The sequence below is a fragment of the Sminthopsis crassicaudata genome, chromosome 3 (genome assembly GCF_048593235.1).
Source record: "Sminthopsis crassicaudata isolate SCR6 chromosome 3, ASM4859323v1, whole genome shotgun sequence".
In the NCBI taxonomy this organism is placed as follows: Eukaryota; Metazoa; Chordata; class Mammalia; order Dasyuromorphia; family Dasyuridae; genus Sminthopsis; species Sminthopsis crassicaudata.
The window spans coordinates 365,261,522-365,282,241 of record NC_133619.1 but is presented as its reverse complement, the minus strand read 5'-3'; the positions used below and the strand labels follow the sequence as shown (position 1 = coordinate 365,282,241).

The window sequence follows — 20,720 nt, the reverse complement described above, 5'->3', positions numbered from 1 at the left end:
AAAACAGAGAAGAGAATTAAAACATTAAGTCTGGTACTAAAATATAAAACTGCCATCCATTCCCATTTACTTAAAAGCTTATTAAAGGTGGTACTGGAAAATATTTAAAGGAGAATTCTAATATCTTTCTCCATTGTGTTTTTACTTCTTACTCAATTTTAGTAATTATCATTAGAACTTTGTTGTTTATGAGTGAACAGAATGGTAGGACTATAAAAGTCAGGGGACTTCCTTTTATGTGACAATTGATCATTTGCAGATCATTTGACAAACATTATGTTATTTGAAACAGCTCCTCTTTTAGGTGGATAGTATAAGTATTATTCCCATCTCATAAAGGAGAAAAATAGATTCAGAAGGGTCATGTATTTTGTTTAAGATTACCCACTAAGTGAACGATATAGTTGGGTCTTAAACCTGAATCTTCTGATTCCAAAATTAGAAATCTCTCCATTATTGCAATAAAGATTAATTTATCAGCAAGATGCAGATGTACATAGCCTTAGGTTGATCATCCCCAAATATGAAATGTTATCTCAGTGGAATCCTTAAAAGTAATTCTTGGGCTCCTGAGAAATATTGGCTACATATTTCTCAAGGCTCTGGGCCAGCCATTTGAGTTTGATTTTGCTATTACCTTTTGTTATTGCTCTTTTGGTCCTTAATTCTGATCCACTGAGTCTTGCAAGCACCAGAAGGCCCACTAGCCTCATCTCCCCATGCTTCAGGGAATCTCTGAGCTCTGAGGGACTCAGATCTGTAGGGGCTACTTTCTGATCTTTTCTATGAAGCTGTTCTTTCTAATCATAATCTCCTTTTCTTATCCACCTTCATTCCTCCAAAACCTAATTTTTATCTTCAGCACAACACAACCTATTATAATAGTTAGTTGTCTTCAAACTATTCTCTACAGAACTGCCAAAAAATCTTCCTAACCCACAGATCTGATATGTCAAACACCCTGTCCAAAATCTTCCATGGCTCTCTATTGCCTCTAAGATAAAATATTAATTTCTTAAGTTCTTGTCACCAGCTACATATTGAACATTCCCAACTATACATTACCTTAACATCTTAAACGCAAAATGTACCAAACACAAATGATGCCCAAATCCTCATGTCTTTCTTTTTTCTTTTTGCTGAGGCAATTGGGGTTAAGTGATTTGCCCTTCTTTTTCTATTTGATGACATCATCCTTCCAGTCACCCAGATTTGCAACTTTACAGGCAATATCAACTTTTCAACAATATCAACTTCCATTTCACATTAGTTCCCAAAACTTTTTTGATCTTATCTTCACATCTCACATCTGTTCCCTTTCTCTACACTTTCACCATAATCTAAGCTTCATATTCTCCCACAAGGACTACTGAAATAATTTCCTAATTGGATTCCCTGCAACAATTTCTCTCTTCTACAATATCTCCTCTATACATCTTCCAAGATGATCTTTCTAAACATAAACTCCACTCCTCAAAAAGTTCTAGTGATCACCTCAAAAATAAAATATAATCTAGTCTGCTTTGCTCCTAACGTCCTTAATAATCTGGCTTCAGCCCACTTTTCCATAAAGCTCTGACCTCTTTATTTATGTTTTAGCTATGGCATTCTCACCACCATCCTCTTTGTCTCTCCAAAGGCTATTCCCTATCCCTAGTTTATACTTCTCTTTATCTCTGCCTCTCAAATTTTCTCTATAAGATAGAAAAATTCCATTTAAAGTAATTACAGAAAATATAAAAATGGGTGACAGTCTACCGGCCAAGACACACAAGAATTATACAAATACAATCAGAACAATCTCCCCACAAATAAAGACATTTAATATTGGAGAAATATTAATTGCTCATGGATAGGCTGAGCCAATATAATAAAAACTGCAATGCTACATAAATTAATTTACATATTCAGTGGCATATCAATCAAATCACAAAAAAAACCTGCTTTATAGAGTTGGAAAAATAATAATGAAATTAATCTAAGGAACAAAAGTTCAAGAATATTACGAGAATCAATGGGAAAAATATTGCTCTATGCTCTTCTCTGCGTCTGCCTCAGAGATTCAATCTCTAGCTTCCTTCAAAGTTCAATTCATTAGTACCTTTTTCAAGAAGCCTGCCCTGTAAGCTCTATCCCTATCAATAATTTATTTTGTATATTTTAATTTTTTCTTGTTTAGCCAATAAAATGTATACTTCTTGAAGGAAAATCTTTCAATTCTTTATCAAACCTAATATGGTGCCTTGCCCAAAGTAGCTGCTTAATAAATGTTCAACTGAACTGAATTGTTAAATTAGCCTAGCCTTTGGGCTCTATTATCTGGCTTCAATCTGCCTTTCTGCCTATCTTATTTCATATTATTTTCTTTCACAAATACTGCTGAACCAAGATGTTCCCCCAAAGTGATGGTCCATCTCCCATTGCAATGCATCCACAAATGACATTCCTGATGCCTAGAATATATCTGCTTGCCTCATTTCTGCCTTTCAAATTGCCTATATTCCTTCAAAGACTAATCACTTTTTCCCTGAAACCAGCCTTGGCAAATATAAGTATTGCTTTCCCTTTCCTCAAATATTTCTTGAACAACTTTTCTGATCTTTTCATTGTTTTCTTTATTTCCTAACATGTGTACGGAGCTATATATAGTTCTTCTCTCCTCAATAGAACATAAGCTCCCTGAGGTTGGAGACATTTCATTTTGTTTTAAAATTTCACTGTAGGCACTTACATGCCATTAAAAAATGAATTCTTTTATATCCCAAGGATAGGACCAGGAAACCAAAAGAAAGCCTCCATGGTCATCATATAATCATGTGGCAGACTTTTTTTTTTTTAAACCTGTCATACAAAAGTTTTGTAATTTCAAATACTATTGTATTTTTGTTTCTAGATCATCAAAAAAAAACCAAAACAAAACAACCTAGAAACAAAAACACAATGGTATTTGAAATTATCTAGGATGTCACTGCATTAAAATCACAAAGTTTTAGAGCTGGAAGGGGACTTAGAAAACTTCATCTATTGAGAAAGACAGAGGACAGTATAATGTTGCTTAGAGTGGCTTTATGACATAATTCCAGTTTTTATAAGATAGAAATTTTTTTTTACACTCAAACCTCTGAACACTGCTTTAAAATCTATCTTTTCATTTCCAAAAGGATACTTCCAAGCACCTCACACCAATCAAAATAAAAGGTGAATTTGATTCTAGATACTATGATTAAGCATCTTGCATTTTCTAAACAAAGGAAATAAGTAGCACACAATCAAAAGTGTACTTCAAATCTTCAGAAAGTGATCTACTTAATTTTTTTTATCTTATTCAATTATTAGAATTTTAAAAGAATTCCAATTGTGACATCTTATAAATTGTATATAACAATATGTGTAGCAGCAGTAGTAACAGCAATAAGATTTAAGCATCAATTGGAATACGTAAGTAGACAAAATTAAGCCAGACATCAAATGCAATAGTATATTGGACATCACATTATATTATCAAGATGAAATAGAGGTTATATTATTAATAAGAACACTTTTCCATTTCAATGCAACAACCAAAATTATTAACAAGCTAGAAGCTTTGAAATTTGGAAACACCACCTTACAAAATCCAATGCTAAACTTATAAATTAAACTTACCAACCTTGTCTATAAATCATTACCAGTTACAAGCAATTCAATATTTTCTTGACCAATCTCAAAATGCCTATGGAACAGACTATGCTGACACCTGGTGGTAATTAACACAAAAGAGAAGTAAAATGTTCTAGTGTCTTTCCATATTAACTACATTTTTTTGTTATTTTACCTAGGTTGGTTTTTTTGTTTGTTTCTGTTCTTGTTGTTGTTTTTTTTTTTTACTTTTTAATGAAATCATTTGATAGTGATTTTAGGAAGAAACTTATTTTCTTTTGGATATTCACTCTGCAATGCCACCCATAACATAATACAAAACTAAAAGGCTGAGCATGTATCTGGAAAACAGCCCTCAAAATTTACATTTTGGAAATATCTCTATCTGGCTGCCTAAAGACTAACCAGAAGACATTTAAAATTTTCCTCTTGATGCATTCTGATGGAAGTGGATATCTTCAACATAGAGAAGAGCTAATCCAAGTCCAATTGATCAATGATGGACAGAATCAGCTACATCCAGAAAAGGAACACTGGGAAATGAGTATAAACTGTGAGCACTGTTTTGTTTTGTTTTGTTTCTCTTCCCAGATTATTTTTAGCTTCCGAATACAATTCTTTCTTTGCAACAACAACAACAACAAAATTCGGTTCTGCACATATATATTGTACCTAGGATATACTATAAAATATTTAATATATATGGGAATGCCTGCCATCCAGGGGAGGGGGTGGAGGGAAGGAGGGGAAAAATTTGGAACAGAAGGGAGTACAACAGATAATGTTGTTAAAAAAAAAATTACCTATGAATATATACTGTCAAAGAAAATGTTATAATTATAAAAATTAATAAAAAAATAATAAAATAATAAAATTTCCTCTTTTAGAAGCAGCTTGTGTCCAGAATTTTCTGACAAAGTCTTCAGAAGCCTACATCATTCTTTCTTGTTCAGCTGATCTGACTATTCATAATCCCATAGACTATAGCAGGCTAACATAGTCTATGAGGTTTTCTGGGCAAAAATATTGTTGTGATTTGACATTTCCTTCTCCAATGGATGGGGCGAAGAGAAGTGATTTGCCCAGGTTCACACAGCTTAGTAAGTGTCTAAGGCAGGATTTGAACTAAGGTCCAAGGTTCTCTATCCACTGAACTACCTAATTGCTTCCAATCAATTATTAATTAGTGATAATTTGCAGAAAGCCTAAGGCCAAAGAAGGTATATAAAGGCATAGAAGGCAAAGAAGGCATAACTCAGTCAGTACTAAAGGACACATTTTGTCAAAAGTGAGGCAGAGTATTACATTAGGTGATAAAATATCCTAGAGAAAAGGATACTACTGTATTTAAAAGAGTCTCATGAGCATTCCAGTGGTGGATGTTAGGGTTGAAAAACAAGGATATGAATAGTATCCAAATGATAGCAAGAGCCCTGCATCTTACTACTCCATGTGTGCTCTGGGACAGTATGTTCTGGTATGAAGTCTAAGTTTTCCAATAACAATTAAAATAAAATTTCTATCTTTTGCCATGTGTGTCATGCAAATGTTATAATGAGTCAGTTATTTTTGCAAAGCTTTTTTGAGCTTCTAGGAAACTAGCATTATGGATATCAAGAAAACTCATTAATAACAGTAGCATCAATTATGAAAATACTGCAAATATGATATTAAGTAGCAGCACAGCATATATTGTTATCTACAAGCAACAGAAAAGGGTAAACAGCTTTAACATACTGAATGGTGTGCACCTTTTTCAGGTGATTTAATGTTAATGTCAGAACAAGCTCACTTCTAGGTCACTTTTAAAACAAGTAACTTGTTTTAACAGTAGGGAGGGATGGGGTTAGGAACATCATCATTTGTACAACAGCTGAATTTTCCCCTCTCTCTTTTAGCTTTCCAGGGACATTTCAAACAGAAACAAAAGACAATCTAGGACACTTATTGTGCCTATTGCTAATAACTACCACAGCATTTTCTTCCAGCTACAGAAAAAAAAAAAAAAAAAAGTACTCACTGAGGAGGCACCAGAATTGCCTCTAGGCATACAAAGGAACTGAATGGCAGAACAAAAATGTGTCAGCTGCATGAAAATGCAGGTGCCTGTAGAAACTAAACTCAAAACCAACTTTTAACAAGAATCAAAAAAAAAAAAATCTCATTCACTCGATTCTATTGCAAACACACCAGAATTCAGAACCACAGATCCAGTATCTCTGTACTCAATATAATTCAATCTGTGAACCAATTATCTAGTCTATCAAACTTCTGGATTCTGCCTTTCCACTGGTAACAGCCTTTTCTTCCAACTGCTTCCACTCATTTGTTGCCCACTTTATCTAGTTTCTCTCATCATCATCAATTTTTTCCTATACTCCCTGCTAGACTCTTTACCTGTAACGACTTGTTTCTTACTCAGAAAATTTTTCAATCTATTCACACTGAATTCATTTTGTAGGGATGGATTTTGCCATAAAAATTAATCTTAAAAAAGTTTTTGTTAAAATTGGAAGGCAAATCTCAAATAAGACTTTGTTCTTTCTTAAATAAAATATAGCAAAAATGAAAGGTTTCAAAATAACAGGCCTTAATGAGAAATGGAGGTGGAACAATCTAATCATCATAAATGTGACTTTGTCTTAGCTTGATTCAGACAGAGGACCTTTGGTACTAATATCTCATTCTTAACTGAACACTGGTTATTGAAAAGATCGTTTATTAAGGTATTGAGGTTCTTTAGATGCAAGAGCACACTCAACTTGTGATATGGACATCTATATGCTAGAAACTATTCTAAGAACAAAAACTCACTTCAACAACTCAGAGATATTAATTTTTTTCTATTTGCTTCAATGTAGACCTGCTCTGCATTAGCTAGAACAGGAAATGAACCTCTTTTTCATATTGATCTTCTTAACACTTGTGAGTGATTCTTTTTATAAAACTCATCAAATATCATATGCCAAGTTTTCTTAAACTTTTTCCACTTGCAACCCCTTTTTGCCACAGAAATTTTTACATGGCCCTGTATATATATATATATATATATATATATATATATATATATATATATATATATATATATATATATAGGTATGTAAAAGAGATAGGCAAATCAAACATTTTTAATAATAAATCATAATTTCATGACCCCCATATTATTATGAGACCTTATGTGGGGTCACAACTCACAGTTAAAGAAGCTAGGTCATATGCACAATTGGATCATTGTTCTATAGAAAATTAGATTCTAAGCCACCATTGACATGTTGCCAGTGCAATTCATGAATCCAATACACAATACCATAAGCTGATCAAAGATCTAGAGATCATTTCAGAACCAAAATTATCTGCATATTTCAATTAGTGAGTAATTTAGTATTTACTGAGCATTCATTGTGTACCAGTTACTGTAGTAATTCTTGAAAATTCAGAGGCAAAAAATAAAAGAGAAAATTAGAAGCATCCTGCAGGTGCCACTGAATTATCACTTAGCATATATAATAAACTTCCTATTGACAGAAAGGGAAAGAAAGTTATGCATTGAAGGGAGTTTAAGCTGAAGAGTACAGTGTACTAGGTTTAACATAGTAGGTGATTATGAAAGTTGGATATGAATCTGGGTAGAGTTGTGCTTTCCTAACCATGTAATGAAACAGAGGTATATTTTCTAATAGTAATATATTAGTCTAAATTGTGAATATAGATCTGTCTTCTAAAATTACTGTTATCTAGATGATTAAAACAATATCCACCAGTGCTCACTGTTAAAATATTCCACTATTTTCTAAAATAAATTAACAGTCTATTTGGGGTGAGATGGGGGAGAGATAATATCTTCTCTATAATCCTGTTCTCTGAAATTACCATTCCCAAGCACTATAACTTCTGAAATATGTTGAGTCATCAGTTTCATGCCTTCTTTCTTTACCCATCAATATGATAATTTATAGTATCTTCAAGGCTTGCATAGTGCATTTGCAGAGGGTATATTTCCTTGTGTATTTCAGGTATTTTTTTCATTCACAAATAAGGAAAGATTGAAAAAAGTGCAGTGTGCATTTATTTGTCCATTGTCACACAAATATCTCAGTTTTAAAATTATTGGTTTTTTTGTTTGTTTAAGTTAGGATTGCCAAGAATGCATTGTAAACTCCCTAGGGTAGGGGTTATTTTGGGGTTTTTTGTTTTTGTAATGATCCCAGCACCAGACAGTTTCAGGCATATTCTGGCACTTAATAAATGCTTGCTGAATAAATGATGTTGGTAGAAGGTTGACTTAAAGAAAAAAAAAATTGGTAATTTTAAAAAGATAAATAACCACTGCTTTTTGTATTTAATATCACCTCATATTATTTGACTCCATTCAACTAATTGAGTGCCTATTATGCACAACGTAGGTGCTTTGCAAGGAATAAATCCTAGGTGCAAGAGATACAATGATTAAAAATGAAAAAGGATTTTTGTCTTCGGGACTGAAGATTTTCTCTGAGGGACATAAAATGTACAGATAAAAAAAATTCAAAAGAAATAGAATGGACAAAAGGAGAAATGGAGCAGCACCATATACCAAGAAATAAACATTGGATGATATCCAGAAGAATGGGTGAAGAACATTTGGGTGAAAATGAATAGGGGGGAAAAAGTGATAGTTTAAGGGTAGCATGCTAAAGACTACTGAGAAGGATTACAAAAACACAAGGTATAAGATGGTAAGGAGGCATTGATGTAGTGTAGCTCCCAGGGAAAATGTAGCAATAACTCTAAAGCCACTAGGTCTTGGGAATGATATAGTTGGAAAAAATGTATTTCTCCTCTTACACTATCCTGCCCCAATTTATTCTATATAACCACAATGCTAAGGCCACAAATATTCCTGGCTGTCAGATAACAGCCTGTTGGTCAGTTTCTAAGGCAATAATAATGAGGGTTAACCCAGGTGCAGAACAAAATTGGATGCCCACCACTAGACCTAGTGATGTTTCAGGCCAAAAAACACCACTGGAAGCCGCCCTCACCCCTGCCCAGAGAATTATGTGTACTGTATCTTTGCACAAGGTCAGAATCAGCTCACTCCTCAACTCCACCTATAAGCCATAAAACTAGCATACCAGTGACATGAAGCACCTGGTTTCACTACTTTTCCCTATAAATTTATCTTTTTTGTTCCTGGTTCTTTGCTATCTTCTTTTGGAACTTAGCCTGCTTTAATTGGTGTTACAATTATAATAAACTTTGCTCCCTGACTTGGAGATGGGTCTGAGCCTGCAAATTCTTTTGAGACACCTCGCAATGTTGCTCTGGAACCCCAACATTTTTTGGTTCCTGAGTCCCAACAGCATGATAGTGTAATCAACTATTTTGCCATACGCTGGACTATTTTATCATAAAGAGACCAAATGATAAATCTAGAACTTTGCCTTAATGATAATTTCACAAAAGCAGAGGATCTAAAAGCTGTAAAAGACCCCAAAGATTACTTCATCAAACGTGTACCTGAAAAAGAATCATTCTTTCAAAGATTCAGTTTTTCCTCCTCCCCCTCCCCCCAATTTGGAGGGAAGGAAGGAAGGAGATATATTAGGAGAAAACAATTTTTAAAATATTTATTATACACATATACACACACCTTTTTTATAAGTTACTTCTGTTAGTAGCTATATGAGACAACTCACTTAACAAAATTGTTTCTGAAATCTACATAACTCAAATTTTCATAATTAAAAGAATATATTTGAAATACACTGAGAGTTCAGTATTTTAAGGTGTCCCATGATGATTAACAAAGCAACAATATCAAAAAAAACATGTTGTGATGCAAAGTTTGGTTTCTAGTGCAGACCCATGATTTCATTGGTATAGAGAATTTTAGTTGTGAAAATACCCTCATTGATTGGCAACTTTTGTTATTTGTAGTTTTTGTGGGTTGCTTAATGAGAGTTTAAATGATTAGGGGCAGGATTTGGGAGTCGGACCTTGATATTGAAGTCAAAATAGAACAAATGTATTTGCCTGTGGCTTCAAAGAGCAATTATGAGCTTGACATCACACAGGGACCATTAGTTTTTGAACTAAGTCTCTTTTTAACTACTATTCTGTTGGTTTTCTACTGGAAAAATGTTCCCCCCCCCCCCCTCCAAAGTTATCAGTGATCTCAATTTTGAAATCTAATGACTTTTTTCCCATCTTTATCCTTTTTGACCTTCAGCAATAAATTCTGCTTGACCATTTTCTCTCCTCTTGGATACACTCTCTTCTCTGGCTTTTCTTGACCCTGTTTATTCTTAGTTCTTGCTTGCAACACTTGTTTGATGGCACATTTCAGGCCTCCTTTACTTCAGTCTCATTTATGTCATGATCCTTCACTAACATTTTATCCAGAGTCCTCTTCTTTCTGTACGTTCTCTCTGGGTGACCTCATCAATTCTTATGCATTATTTAATCATCTCTATTCAGATGAATTCCAAATCTATATATACTTGAGCTTTAGTTCCATTAAAAACAAAAACAAAAACAAAACCTTTTAGACACTTTCAACTGGATTTCTTGCATCCCTCTCAAACATGACATATCTAATAGGGAACTCAATAACTTTTTCCCCAAAACCCATTCCTTCATCAATTGTCACATAAACTATTATGACTTTCCTAACTCGTCTTCCTACATTTAGTTTCTCCTCTTTCTACCCATCCTTCATAATCCAGTAATAAGATAATCCTTTTTATGATTACTATTTTGATGTTTTGGGCTTCTTTAATTTTTTTTAAAGTTTTTTTTATTTTCAAAATATATGCATAGTTTTTCAACATTCACCTTTGCAAAACCTTATGTTCCAAATTTTCTTTCTTCCTCCCATCCTCTCTCCCTTTGACAGCAAATAATCAAATATATGTTAAACACGTGCAATTCTTTTATACGTATTTCCACAATTATCATGTTGTACAAGCAAAATAAGGAAAATCAGATCAAAAAGGAAAAAATGAGAAAGAAAACAAAAAGCGAACAACAAAAAAGGTGAAAATACTATGTTGTGATCCACACTCACATCCCACAGTCCTCTCTTTGGGTGCAGATGGCTCTCTCCATCACAAGTCTATTAGAACTGGCCTGAATCACTTCACTGTAAAAAGAGCCACAAGCATGAGTCTGATCCCCTTTCCCCCTCAGTAAATTCAAGCCCCACATTGCCTTTATGATCATATATAAATGCCCCTGTAGGTTTCAACTTACTCTTCCAGGTACAAAATACATTCCCTTCTTTATACTCTCTACATTCCAGCTTAATTTGTGATCTTGTTCCTCACATTCCATCTCTAATCTCCATGTTTTTGCATACACTGTCCCTAAGCCTGGAACACATTCCCCTTTTCATCACTGAGAATCCTGAGCTTCCTTCAAAGTTCAACTAAAGCACGATCTCCCCATAAGGGTTTTCCTGATAACCTCACTTTCCAGTTTCTTTCAGAAGAAACAGCCTGATATATTTACCCTGTATTTATTTTGTATGAATTTTCATCAATACATGTTGTTTGCCCCAAAAGAAAAGAAGCATCTAGGAGGTAGGAACATTTCTTTTTTGTCTTTGTTGCTCCAGCAACCAGAACAGTTCCCTGGCACACAGGAGGAGCTTATTGAGTTGATGATCTTGAATGAAAAAGCTGCTATAGTCTGAAAGATTTTATCTTCAAAGACGAACTTTATTAAAAAAAAAAAAAAAAAAAAATTTCTCTACCCAATACAGACACCAGTTCTCCCCCAAAGATGTGAATTTGGTTCCATTGTGTTTTACTCCTCAAGTCATCAGAAATCCAGCCATACTGTTTATGCTGACTAATGTATTTTTAAAAAGGAAAATGCATGACCCTTAGACATCACAAAATCTCTCTGGAATATGTAATGTTTATTTTCCCTTGTGTTTGTGTATTATACACTCAACAAACTAAAAAATGAATGAAATGATCACACTAGGCCTTCAACTCTTTAGGTGGAAAAATAAAATCATAGATAACTCCAATTAGAAACTATGGATAAAAGACAAAATGAAAGACTTTTTATAAATTCTATCAAGAACAATATAATATTAGCTAATCACCAGAAATTTTAAGGTTTTAAGAAAATGTTAATAGTAAAAATTATAGGGAAATCGAACAGTGGAACAATGCATGCTAATATTAGGCATATTACACTTGCCTTTTGGTTTCTATTACTTTTTTAAACTCTCGATTTTTTTTAATCCTAAAAAGAAATGTGACATTAATTTGCAGTGCCTAGATGATAAAACACAAAAGGGAAAAAGGAGGGGACATGTAAAGGCAGATATCACTACAGAGTTTGGATACAAATGGCAGACTATGAAAAGAAATTGTAATTCAGTATGGATTAATCTTTTAGGATTTATTTATCAGTTAAAAAAAAAAAAAAAAAAAAAAAAAACCCACAACCCTTTACTAAGCAAAACAAAGAGCTTACAATAGGTATGCAAAAAACAAGTTCCCAGACATCTTCACCAGGATGAAACAGGATTAGCTTTGTAGTTCTTATAATCTTCTTCACAGAAGAATGCAATTTCAGTTTCATTGGCTGAAAACAAAAAAGAAAAAACAATTTTGAAAAAATTTAATGAAGAGTTAAGTTTAAACCTAAAACTAGAATATAGATATACTAACTCAAAATTTTAGTTTCAAGGGCCCTTAACAAGTATATATTTTGCTAAACATAACGCAAAAAAAAAAAAAAAATGTTTTGGTTGAAGAAGCAGATGATGATAGAGCACTGGAGCTAGATTCAAATCCTGCATCAGTTATTTACTAGTTATATGAGAATGGGCAAGCCACTTAATCTCTCAGAAGTTGTTTCCTTTTTTATAAAATGAAGATAATAAAAACTGCTTTGTAAAATTGTTATCACAAATTTTATAAATCTTAAAGCACAACAGAGAATAAGTTATTTGTTTAAAATAATTTTTAGTTTATAAACATTAAAAAAATGAATAAAAAGAAAAAAAAATCACCCAAACTAGTTCAAACAAGAGACATAAGGCAATATGGATGTTTTTCAGAAAATCACCAGTTCATCATTTTCCTTATAGTTCTAGGATATAACGGACCTTGATTTTTCAAGTTCACTACTGAGTGAGAAGGGGGGGAAAAAGCCTTTCTTCTTCCCCCCCAAATTAGCCTGTAGGTATAATAATTTAATACTTAGAGGATCAGTAGAATATTTTACAGATCACTTTACATTCTCCCTCATGACCCATCAAAATATGTGTCTGAAGAAGTTAATTTTTTGCCCTGCTTATGATTAATTCATGAGGCTTCAACAATATGCAAAGTGAAAGACACAAATTGGCTTCTACAGCAATACCTTCAAATACCTCTAATTATTCACAGGGGATATGGCACAGCTACAGGACCCACAAAGGTTCAGAGCAGTCACAATTCTTTCAACCTAACAGGTCAAGGACTTCTTCTAAAACAATAAGTCAGCAACATTATTAATTCAGAACTGAGACAAATCTGATGGAAAGCCTTCACAATTATTAAACATGCAATTCTTTAAGGTGTGGAGCCAACAAGTTTCACAATCTCTTTTTAAATTAAGGCAGAAGTTAATACAGTCTTCTTGGTTATACAGAAAGGGCAAGAAGGTTTTCAGAATCTTGACTAGAAAACAGACAAGATTATTTGTAATGAATATTGAGTGCTTTATTAACATATATCTCCTACTCTAAAAAAGACATACAAAACTCTACCAATAAATACTAAAATAGTAACAGTAATTATTAAATAGAATCCTTAAGGAGAGTTAGCACTTTGGTCTCAAAATATGTGATTTTAGTGCCTTAGAATTTATCATTAAAAATATTGATAAGTAATTTCATTTGATTTTTTAAAAATAACATCCCAGGAATGAAATTTAATCAGAGTAGCTAAAAATCAGATTGCAAAGATCAAGTCACACTGGGTCTGTGGGTGGACTGCAGATAGAACTCAGAAATCAATGAAAGTATATTGGAGACAGGCTGAACTCATAGAAAATATTCCTAATTTAAAATGGGTTATGGCTTATAATGAAATAATTCCAAAAGAGTTCATACTTAGCATGAGAAAAATGTTGAAAAAGATGACCTTTACCTATTTAAAGAAATTTAATATTAAAAGAAAATAAAATATTTCAAAACTAATCTCAAAAGCATAAAAAGCATTTAGGACTTTTCCCTTCCCCAGACATGCCCAAAGGGTTAGCTTATATATAATTTGCAAGTGATTCTAATTAAACTTATAATGGAAAAAAGACTAGAGATTTTGCCTTGTTAATTATCATAAAGCAAGTTTTTACTAATACAATAGAGTATTATCACATGTAACATTTTATAAATATAACTTTGATCATAGCAATCCATTTAATAAATTTGTTGACTAGCACTACACATTTCTTTTATGGTGGTTAATGTTACCCTGCAGACCCTTCCAGGGGCAAAGACCTCATATTTTCACCATCAATTACAGGTGTAGATTGAGTTAATATATGGAAATAGTATGATGTTCTGCCATATAGCTTCTCTCTCAGATCTAAATAACTGATAAATAACCCCACTGTTTATTTAAGTATTTAAGTCCTTTCTAAGATATCAAATCAGAGTTATCTTGGGGAAAAGGGTAGATATTCCTGTTTTTAGGTGCTTCCATTTAACATATTAGAGTAATAGACAAGCTTTTCACAAGCTTCCAAGCTTCAAGACAATTTTTTCTCTATGACAATTTTTTTAGCTTGAAAAATTTTGGACACGAATTTTTATTATTTAGTGCGAGAGGTGGAGATTTACACCCCCCTCAGTAAACCCAACCAAAAAACATTTCAAAAGCCAAAAGAGCAATTATTTAAAATTTAGAATAATATGGTCCTCAACTGACAAGAGAATTAAACTTAAAAAATTTACATAATCATAATAAATTAACGTGAATTCCTATACATATTCTAGAAATTTACTCATTATATACATATATGTATATATATATTCCCCTTTAAAACCTACTCCCAAACTATCCTTATCCTTTCTACCATAATTCCTTGAATTCTAATTTCTTAGTACCTTTAAAAGTGGCTCCTAAAAGAACTGTGAGAAGCCTACTAGTGTGATGGTCCCCGAGGGCATCCGATTTTAAATTAAATGTGCTGTAGGCTGAAGTGCACTGAGGTGCACAAGCCCACGGCACGTGAATCTGAAATGAATGTGCAATCTAAAATCCAATAAATACATTGCCAGCTCTTCCCCTCGTCTTACTATCAAATAAAACCAAGAAAGGAAGAACCCCCAAATCCACTTACAGAATATTATAACAATGACTTTCAAGTTTAATTAGCTGAACTGAAATCAGGATATCCAAACTAATGGACCTAAAATAAATTATTCACAATACTATTTCCAAATGATACACATATTTTTCTTAATATTTAAAAATACTTCTGGGAACAATTTTTAGATTAGTTTTTTTAAAAATCAAATGTAAACAGGCTACTTAAGTCAACTTTTCTGTCAATTAATCAACTAAACAATAAGAATTCATTGAAGACATACTCTGTACCTAGCTCTATGTGAAAATTTTATGGGATACTAGATTCAAACACCATTGATATCCAGGAAGAAACTTAAAAGGTGTTGTTTATGGGGCATAGGAAATGAAAAAGGAACTATTGAGTAAAGGCAACCACAATGTGGGCTAAGATTTTTATACCGTACTTTCAGAAAAAAAGAAAGGAATCTCAACCCAAAGCAAATACACATCTGATCTCACAAAATTCAAATGTACAAGTCCCTCAAAGTTTGTTAACAAAAAAGCTCAGTCCTAGGTAGATCATTAACCTAAATTAAATAGACACCAACTACAGAGTTCAGTCCTTGATCCAAAATATGAAAATAAATAAAAAGCATGATCAAAACCTCAATTTTAACATTTACTATACTAGACAAATATTGAATGGACAGAGGAAGCACAATCTATGACAGTTCTCTTACATGTTTTTGTGAATTTATGAATATTTGCAAATTCCCCAATCCTAACATCTTACTTAACTGAGTATGTGGTTATATTAGTATTAAGGTGAGAAATAACTACCTAAATATATTAGAGGGAAAAGACAAGATAATCCTTTATGAACACAAATTAAGTATGATTTTCATCATGAATATAGGAACAATGCATAACTATCTTATTAGATACATAAGTAATAAGATTTTTAGGATGAAAAAAGGTTCTGGTAATGAGTAGAAGACTGAAATGGCATTCAAAATGAAAGCATACAACATGGGAGTTTTGGAATCATTATATTATAGAAATATAGCTCAAAGTGAACTCCCTTCCCCCCAAAAAAATTTTAAAAATCTTTCAGTTTAGCCTATAATATCTTGTTTTAAAATATTTCTAATGCAATATCAGGTCCTAACTGAAGTGAAAGTGCTATAATTTCTTTATCAAATTACAGAGAAAATCAATAGAGCTAATCACTTGCGAGAACACAGAATAATGGAAGTAAAATGTAACTGAATAAACTTTAAGTGGTTTTACATTTCAGTGTTAAAAAACCGAGACACCACGCAAACATTCTTTAAATCATAAATAACAATTCCTGGTCTATTTTCATGCAACCACAAAGTCAGGATGTGTGTGTGTGTGTGTGTGTGTGTGTGTGTGTGTGTGTGTGTGTGTGTGTGTGTGTGTGTGTGTGTGTGTTTTAAATACTCAATCCACATTCAAACACTACTGATGTCAAGTATAGAATATGCAATTGGGTTCTGCAGTGCAGATAAAAGGCCAGAGTATAAATTAGAAAATTTTGCCCTGAAAGTCAATCTTCAATAAGTATTTTTTCCCTCTCTCACAGCTCTTCTTTGCCTTTCATAGACCCTGCAGAAAAGTCATAATGATAAATTTGTAACATTGCTATCATTTCCATGGCAACTAGCTGTGATGTCAAACACAGAGTGACAGCTCTACTCTAAGATAAAGCAAGAAAAGGAATGGGCACTGATGACTTAGAATTTTCTTTCAACCTTTTTTACACACCTAAACTTAAGAAAAAAGGGGCTGAATAAGCCTCCCAAATACTTTTTTAAAATAATGAGCTTCAAGGATTTTTAAACATCTCTGTTCCCATTCATTATTCTCTACTATTCTCAAGGGACCAACTCTATTTCTCATGTATAATAGCATCCTTACTTCCAGAGTACAACAATGCTCTAGGCAATAGAGAAGGAAAGACCATGTAGGGGAAGAAATAACCACAAGAAAAGGAATGAACCTACCACTATCCTAAAATTTCCAAATCCTAACTGGACAAAATTTGGTTTGCCAGCCCAAAGACTTCATTCTTTTCTGTGACTACTGTCCTTTTGAAAAATACTATTACATAAAAAATAATGTATATACATTCTAAACATTCAACAACAGAGGGCTTTAGTCTAATACTCAAGAGATTTGAACCAATAACTTATATTTGATCAACAGCAACTCCCTAATACATATAAATGGACAAATAAAATGAATAATTTTCAATATTCACAAACAACAACCATAACCACAAACAACAACACAAAGAGTCAATAACATGAGAAAGGCACATTAAAACAACTCAGAGACTCCATTTTATGTCCATCAAATTGACAAAGGTGATAAGACTTGGAAATGGTCAGTGTTAAAGAGACTACAGTAGCACAAGTATAATAATGTATTGTTAATGAAAATGAACTGGTCCAACCATCTGGGAAAACAATTTAGAAATATATAAGAAAACTATTAAATTGTTCATAATGCTTACTGATCTAATGATCCCACAACAGGGTATATTATACAGACTGAAAAGTCCCATACATATCAAAACATTCATAAGAAGCACTCTATGTGTGTGGTAGGAAAACACTGGGAAAAAAAATAAGAGTTCTTCAATTAAGGAAGGTTATTTGAATGTACAAATTGTATTATTGAAAATGATGAATGTGAGGCATTCTGAGAAACAGGAAGCAGCTTATATGACCTACAGTAAAGGAAGTGGAACTGTGTGTGTGTGTGTGTGTGTGTGTGTGTGTGTGCGCGCATAATGAATTAACACACTTACATATACACGAACCACAGTAATATAAATGAAATAAAAAAGGCAGCTGAATTCAGCAATGTCTACTCCTAGTTCATGAAGACAAATAATGAAATGCACCATTTTCTTAGAAAGAAGTGATGCTGCTTTCAGTCAAACACAGTTGTTGTGTTTCTTGTTTTATGTGGAAAAGATACTAGAAATTGAGAAATATCTATAGAGTATAATTCTCTGCTCCTCATCATCACCTACACTTTATTTCTTTCTACCCAGGACTCTTTTCTAGTTATATAAAAATGAAAAGACTACATTTATTCATTTTCAATTTAAAAGAAAAATCCAACATATATAATCTCTTATATAGAAAAGTGTTATGCTATATGTGTGATAAGTTAAAAATAAGGTAACTTCCATAATATTTTGAGATTTTTTAAACATCGACAAATTAGCACCCCAAAAATTAATAACTCATATATGTGATTAAAGTATAGCACTATAGGATGTAAAAAATGCCCAAATATGAAGAACAAAAATAACAAAAACCATATGATCATTCTAAAAGATGAAAAAAAAAAAAAAAAGCTTGTATTCAAAACCCTAAGAAACAAAGACACAAAAGGTCCTTTTTTTTTTTTTTTAACATTATCAGAAGTTTATATTTAAATCCAAGAGGAAGCATTGTTTTCAATGGAGAAACATTAGAAGCATTCCCAGTGCAAATAGGAATAAATATGTCCTCCACTAGAATTTAATGTAGTCTAGAAGTTATAGCTATACCAATAACACAAGAAAACAAAATTTAAAATATATGAGCAAGAAAAGACAAAATTAACCCTATTTGCAATGATATAATGGTCTACTCAGAAAATCAGTAAGACAATCATTAGCGTCACGATAAAGCAGTAGAATACAAAATAAATAAAAGAGAAAATATCAGCAGTTCTATATAGGATTAATAAAAACATCAAGGAAGTAATGAGAACTACTATTCAAAATAAATTACAAAATATGTGAAATATCTGCATTTGAAATTACCAAAAAAAAAAAAACAAAAAAAAACACAAGAGTTACATAAATATTACTCCAAAGCATTCTCTTCAAAAATAAAGAGAAAAAAAAAATCACTAGATATTTCTGATACATGGTTGTACCAGGACAATACAGCATATATTTTAAACTGTTTAAATTAATTAACAGATTTGTACTCTCTCTCTTCTTCTTCCTCTCTCTCTCTCTCCCTCTTTCCCTCTTCTGTCTCCCTCCCTCCTTTTTTCTTCTCTTTTAACCTTCCTCCCTGCCTTCTTATATATCAATATATACATGTGTGTGTATGTGTATACACTCAATAAAATAATATTTCATTTGGCAACCACAAAAGCTCTAGAATCTCAAGGAAAAAGTGAGGGAAAAATACATGTAAAGAGGGCACAGCAGTAACAGCTGGTATAAAAGGAACCAAAGTACCTAGTATATGATAAACTCAAAAACAGAAATTATTGGAACTACCTTTTAGACAAGAAGTACTAGGAAAACTGAGACATTCAAACAGATAATAGATCCTAGGCTAACATCTTAACCCATACATGAAAAATTCAAAATGAAAATATAGCATGAATATCAAAGATATTGATAAAATTGATATTATATACAATACTCTACATAATATTAATACTATATATAAGTAATACATGATATGTATAATTTACATTGTAATCATGTGTATTTAAGAAGTCATTTATTATATCATATATTAGTATTATATATAATTTATTGATAATAAATCCAAAAGCATTTAAGTGCTTACTAAATGCCAGCCACTGTACTAAGCACAAGGGATACAAAGAAAAGCAAAAAATAGTCTGTTTTCAAGGAGCTCATGTTCTCATAAAGAGAAGCATACAAAAAAAAAAAATTTTACAAACAAGAAATACTTAAGGTGAACTGGAAGTAAATTTAGAATAGAATTCAGGAGCACTAGGAAAGGGTATTTGCATGAAGTGGGATTATAGCTTAACACAGGAGGCTGAGGTAAGGAGAGAGTCCAGGTATGAAAAACAGTCAATGCTCAGAAGAGCAAGGAGGCTAGAACATCAATAAACATGTGCAATAAACTGAGGTCCATAGAAAGGAGTAAAGTATAAGATCAGAAAGGTTAAAAGGGGATATGTTATGAAGGGCTTTAAAAGCTCAATACAGTGGCAGAAAGTAGGCATAAGCCCACATCTAACACCAAGATAAGGTTGAAATGGGTTCATGATCTAGACATAAAGAATGATATTTATAAACAAATTAGAAGAACATAGGATAGTTTACCTCTCAGATTTGTGGAGGAGGAAGGAATTTGTGACCAAAGAAAAACTAGAGATCATCACTGATCACAAAATAGATAATTTTGATTACATTAAGTTAAATTTTTGTACAAATAAAACTAATGTTGACAAGATTAGAAGGAAAACAATAAACTAGGAAAACATTTTTACATCCAAAGGATCTAAGGGTCTCATTTCTAAAATATATAGAGAATTGACTCAAATTTTAATAATTCAAGCCATTCTTCAATTGATAAATGGTCAAAGGATATGAACAATTTTCATTTGAAGAAATTGAAACTATTTGTAGTCACATGAAAAGGTGATCTAAATCACCAGTGATCAGAGAAATGCAAATTAAGACAACTCTGACATACCAGTACACACCTCTCAGATTGGCTAAAATGACAGGAAAAGATAATGATGAATGTTGGAGAAGATGTGGGAAAACTGGGATACTGATACATTGCTGGTGGAACTGTGTATGGATCCAACTGTTGCGGGCATAGCCCCTCTAAGATTCCTTGTCTGATCTACCTTTGATACAAGATCTGGTCAAACTAGTTTGGGCTTGTACCCAGCCCCCTCACCGGATCTGAGCTGGCTTGGATAACCCAACCCCCAACTATCTGAAAAGCCCACTAAAAATTAGGAATCCGCCCATTACTTCTTCAAGCAGAT

At 32.7% G+C, this 20,720-nt stretch overlaps 1 protein-coding gene across 9 annotated transcripts in view; it reads right to left on the bottom strand.

Annotated features, from left to right (window-relative positions):
- Positions 1 to 20,720, bottom strand: part of C3H2orf76 (chromosome 3 C2orf76 homolog) — an 83,342-nt gene that overhangs the window by 3,723 nt on the left and 58,899 nt on the right. For 4 of the 9 annotated variants that reach the window (XM_074301827.1, XM_074301832.1, XM_074301835.1 and 1 more), the window contains one exon: positions 11,310 to 12,222. In XM_074301827.1, coding sequence (XP_074157928.1) covers positions 12,146 to 12,222 — 77 coding nt within the window. In that variant the 3' untranslated portion in view covers positions 11,310 to 12,145. Of the gene's footprint in view, positions 1 to 6,743; positions 10,763 to 11,309; positions 12,223 to 20,720 lie in introns of those variants that run through there. The other 5 variants (XM_074301828.1, XM_074301833.1, XM_074301830.1 and 2 more) reach the window with 2 other exon arrangements.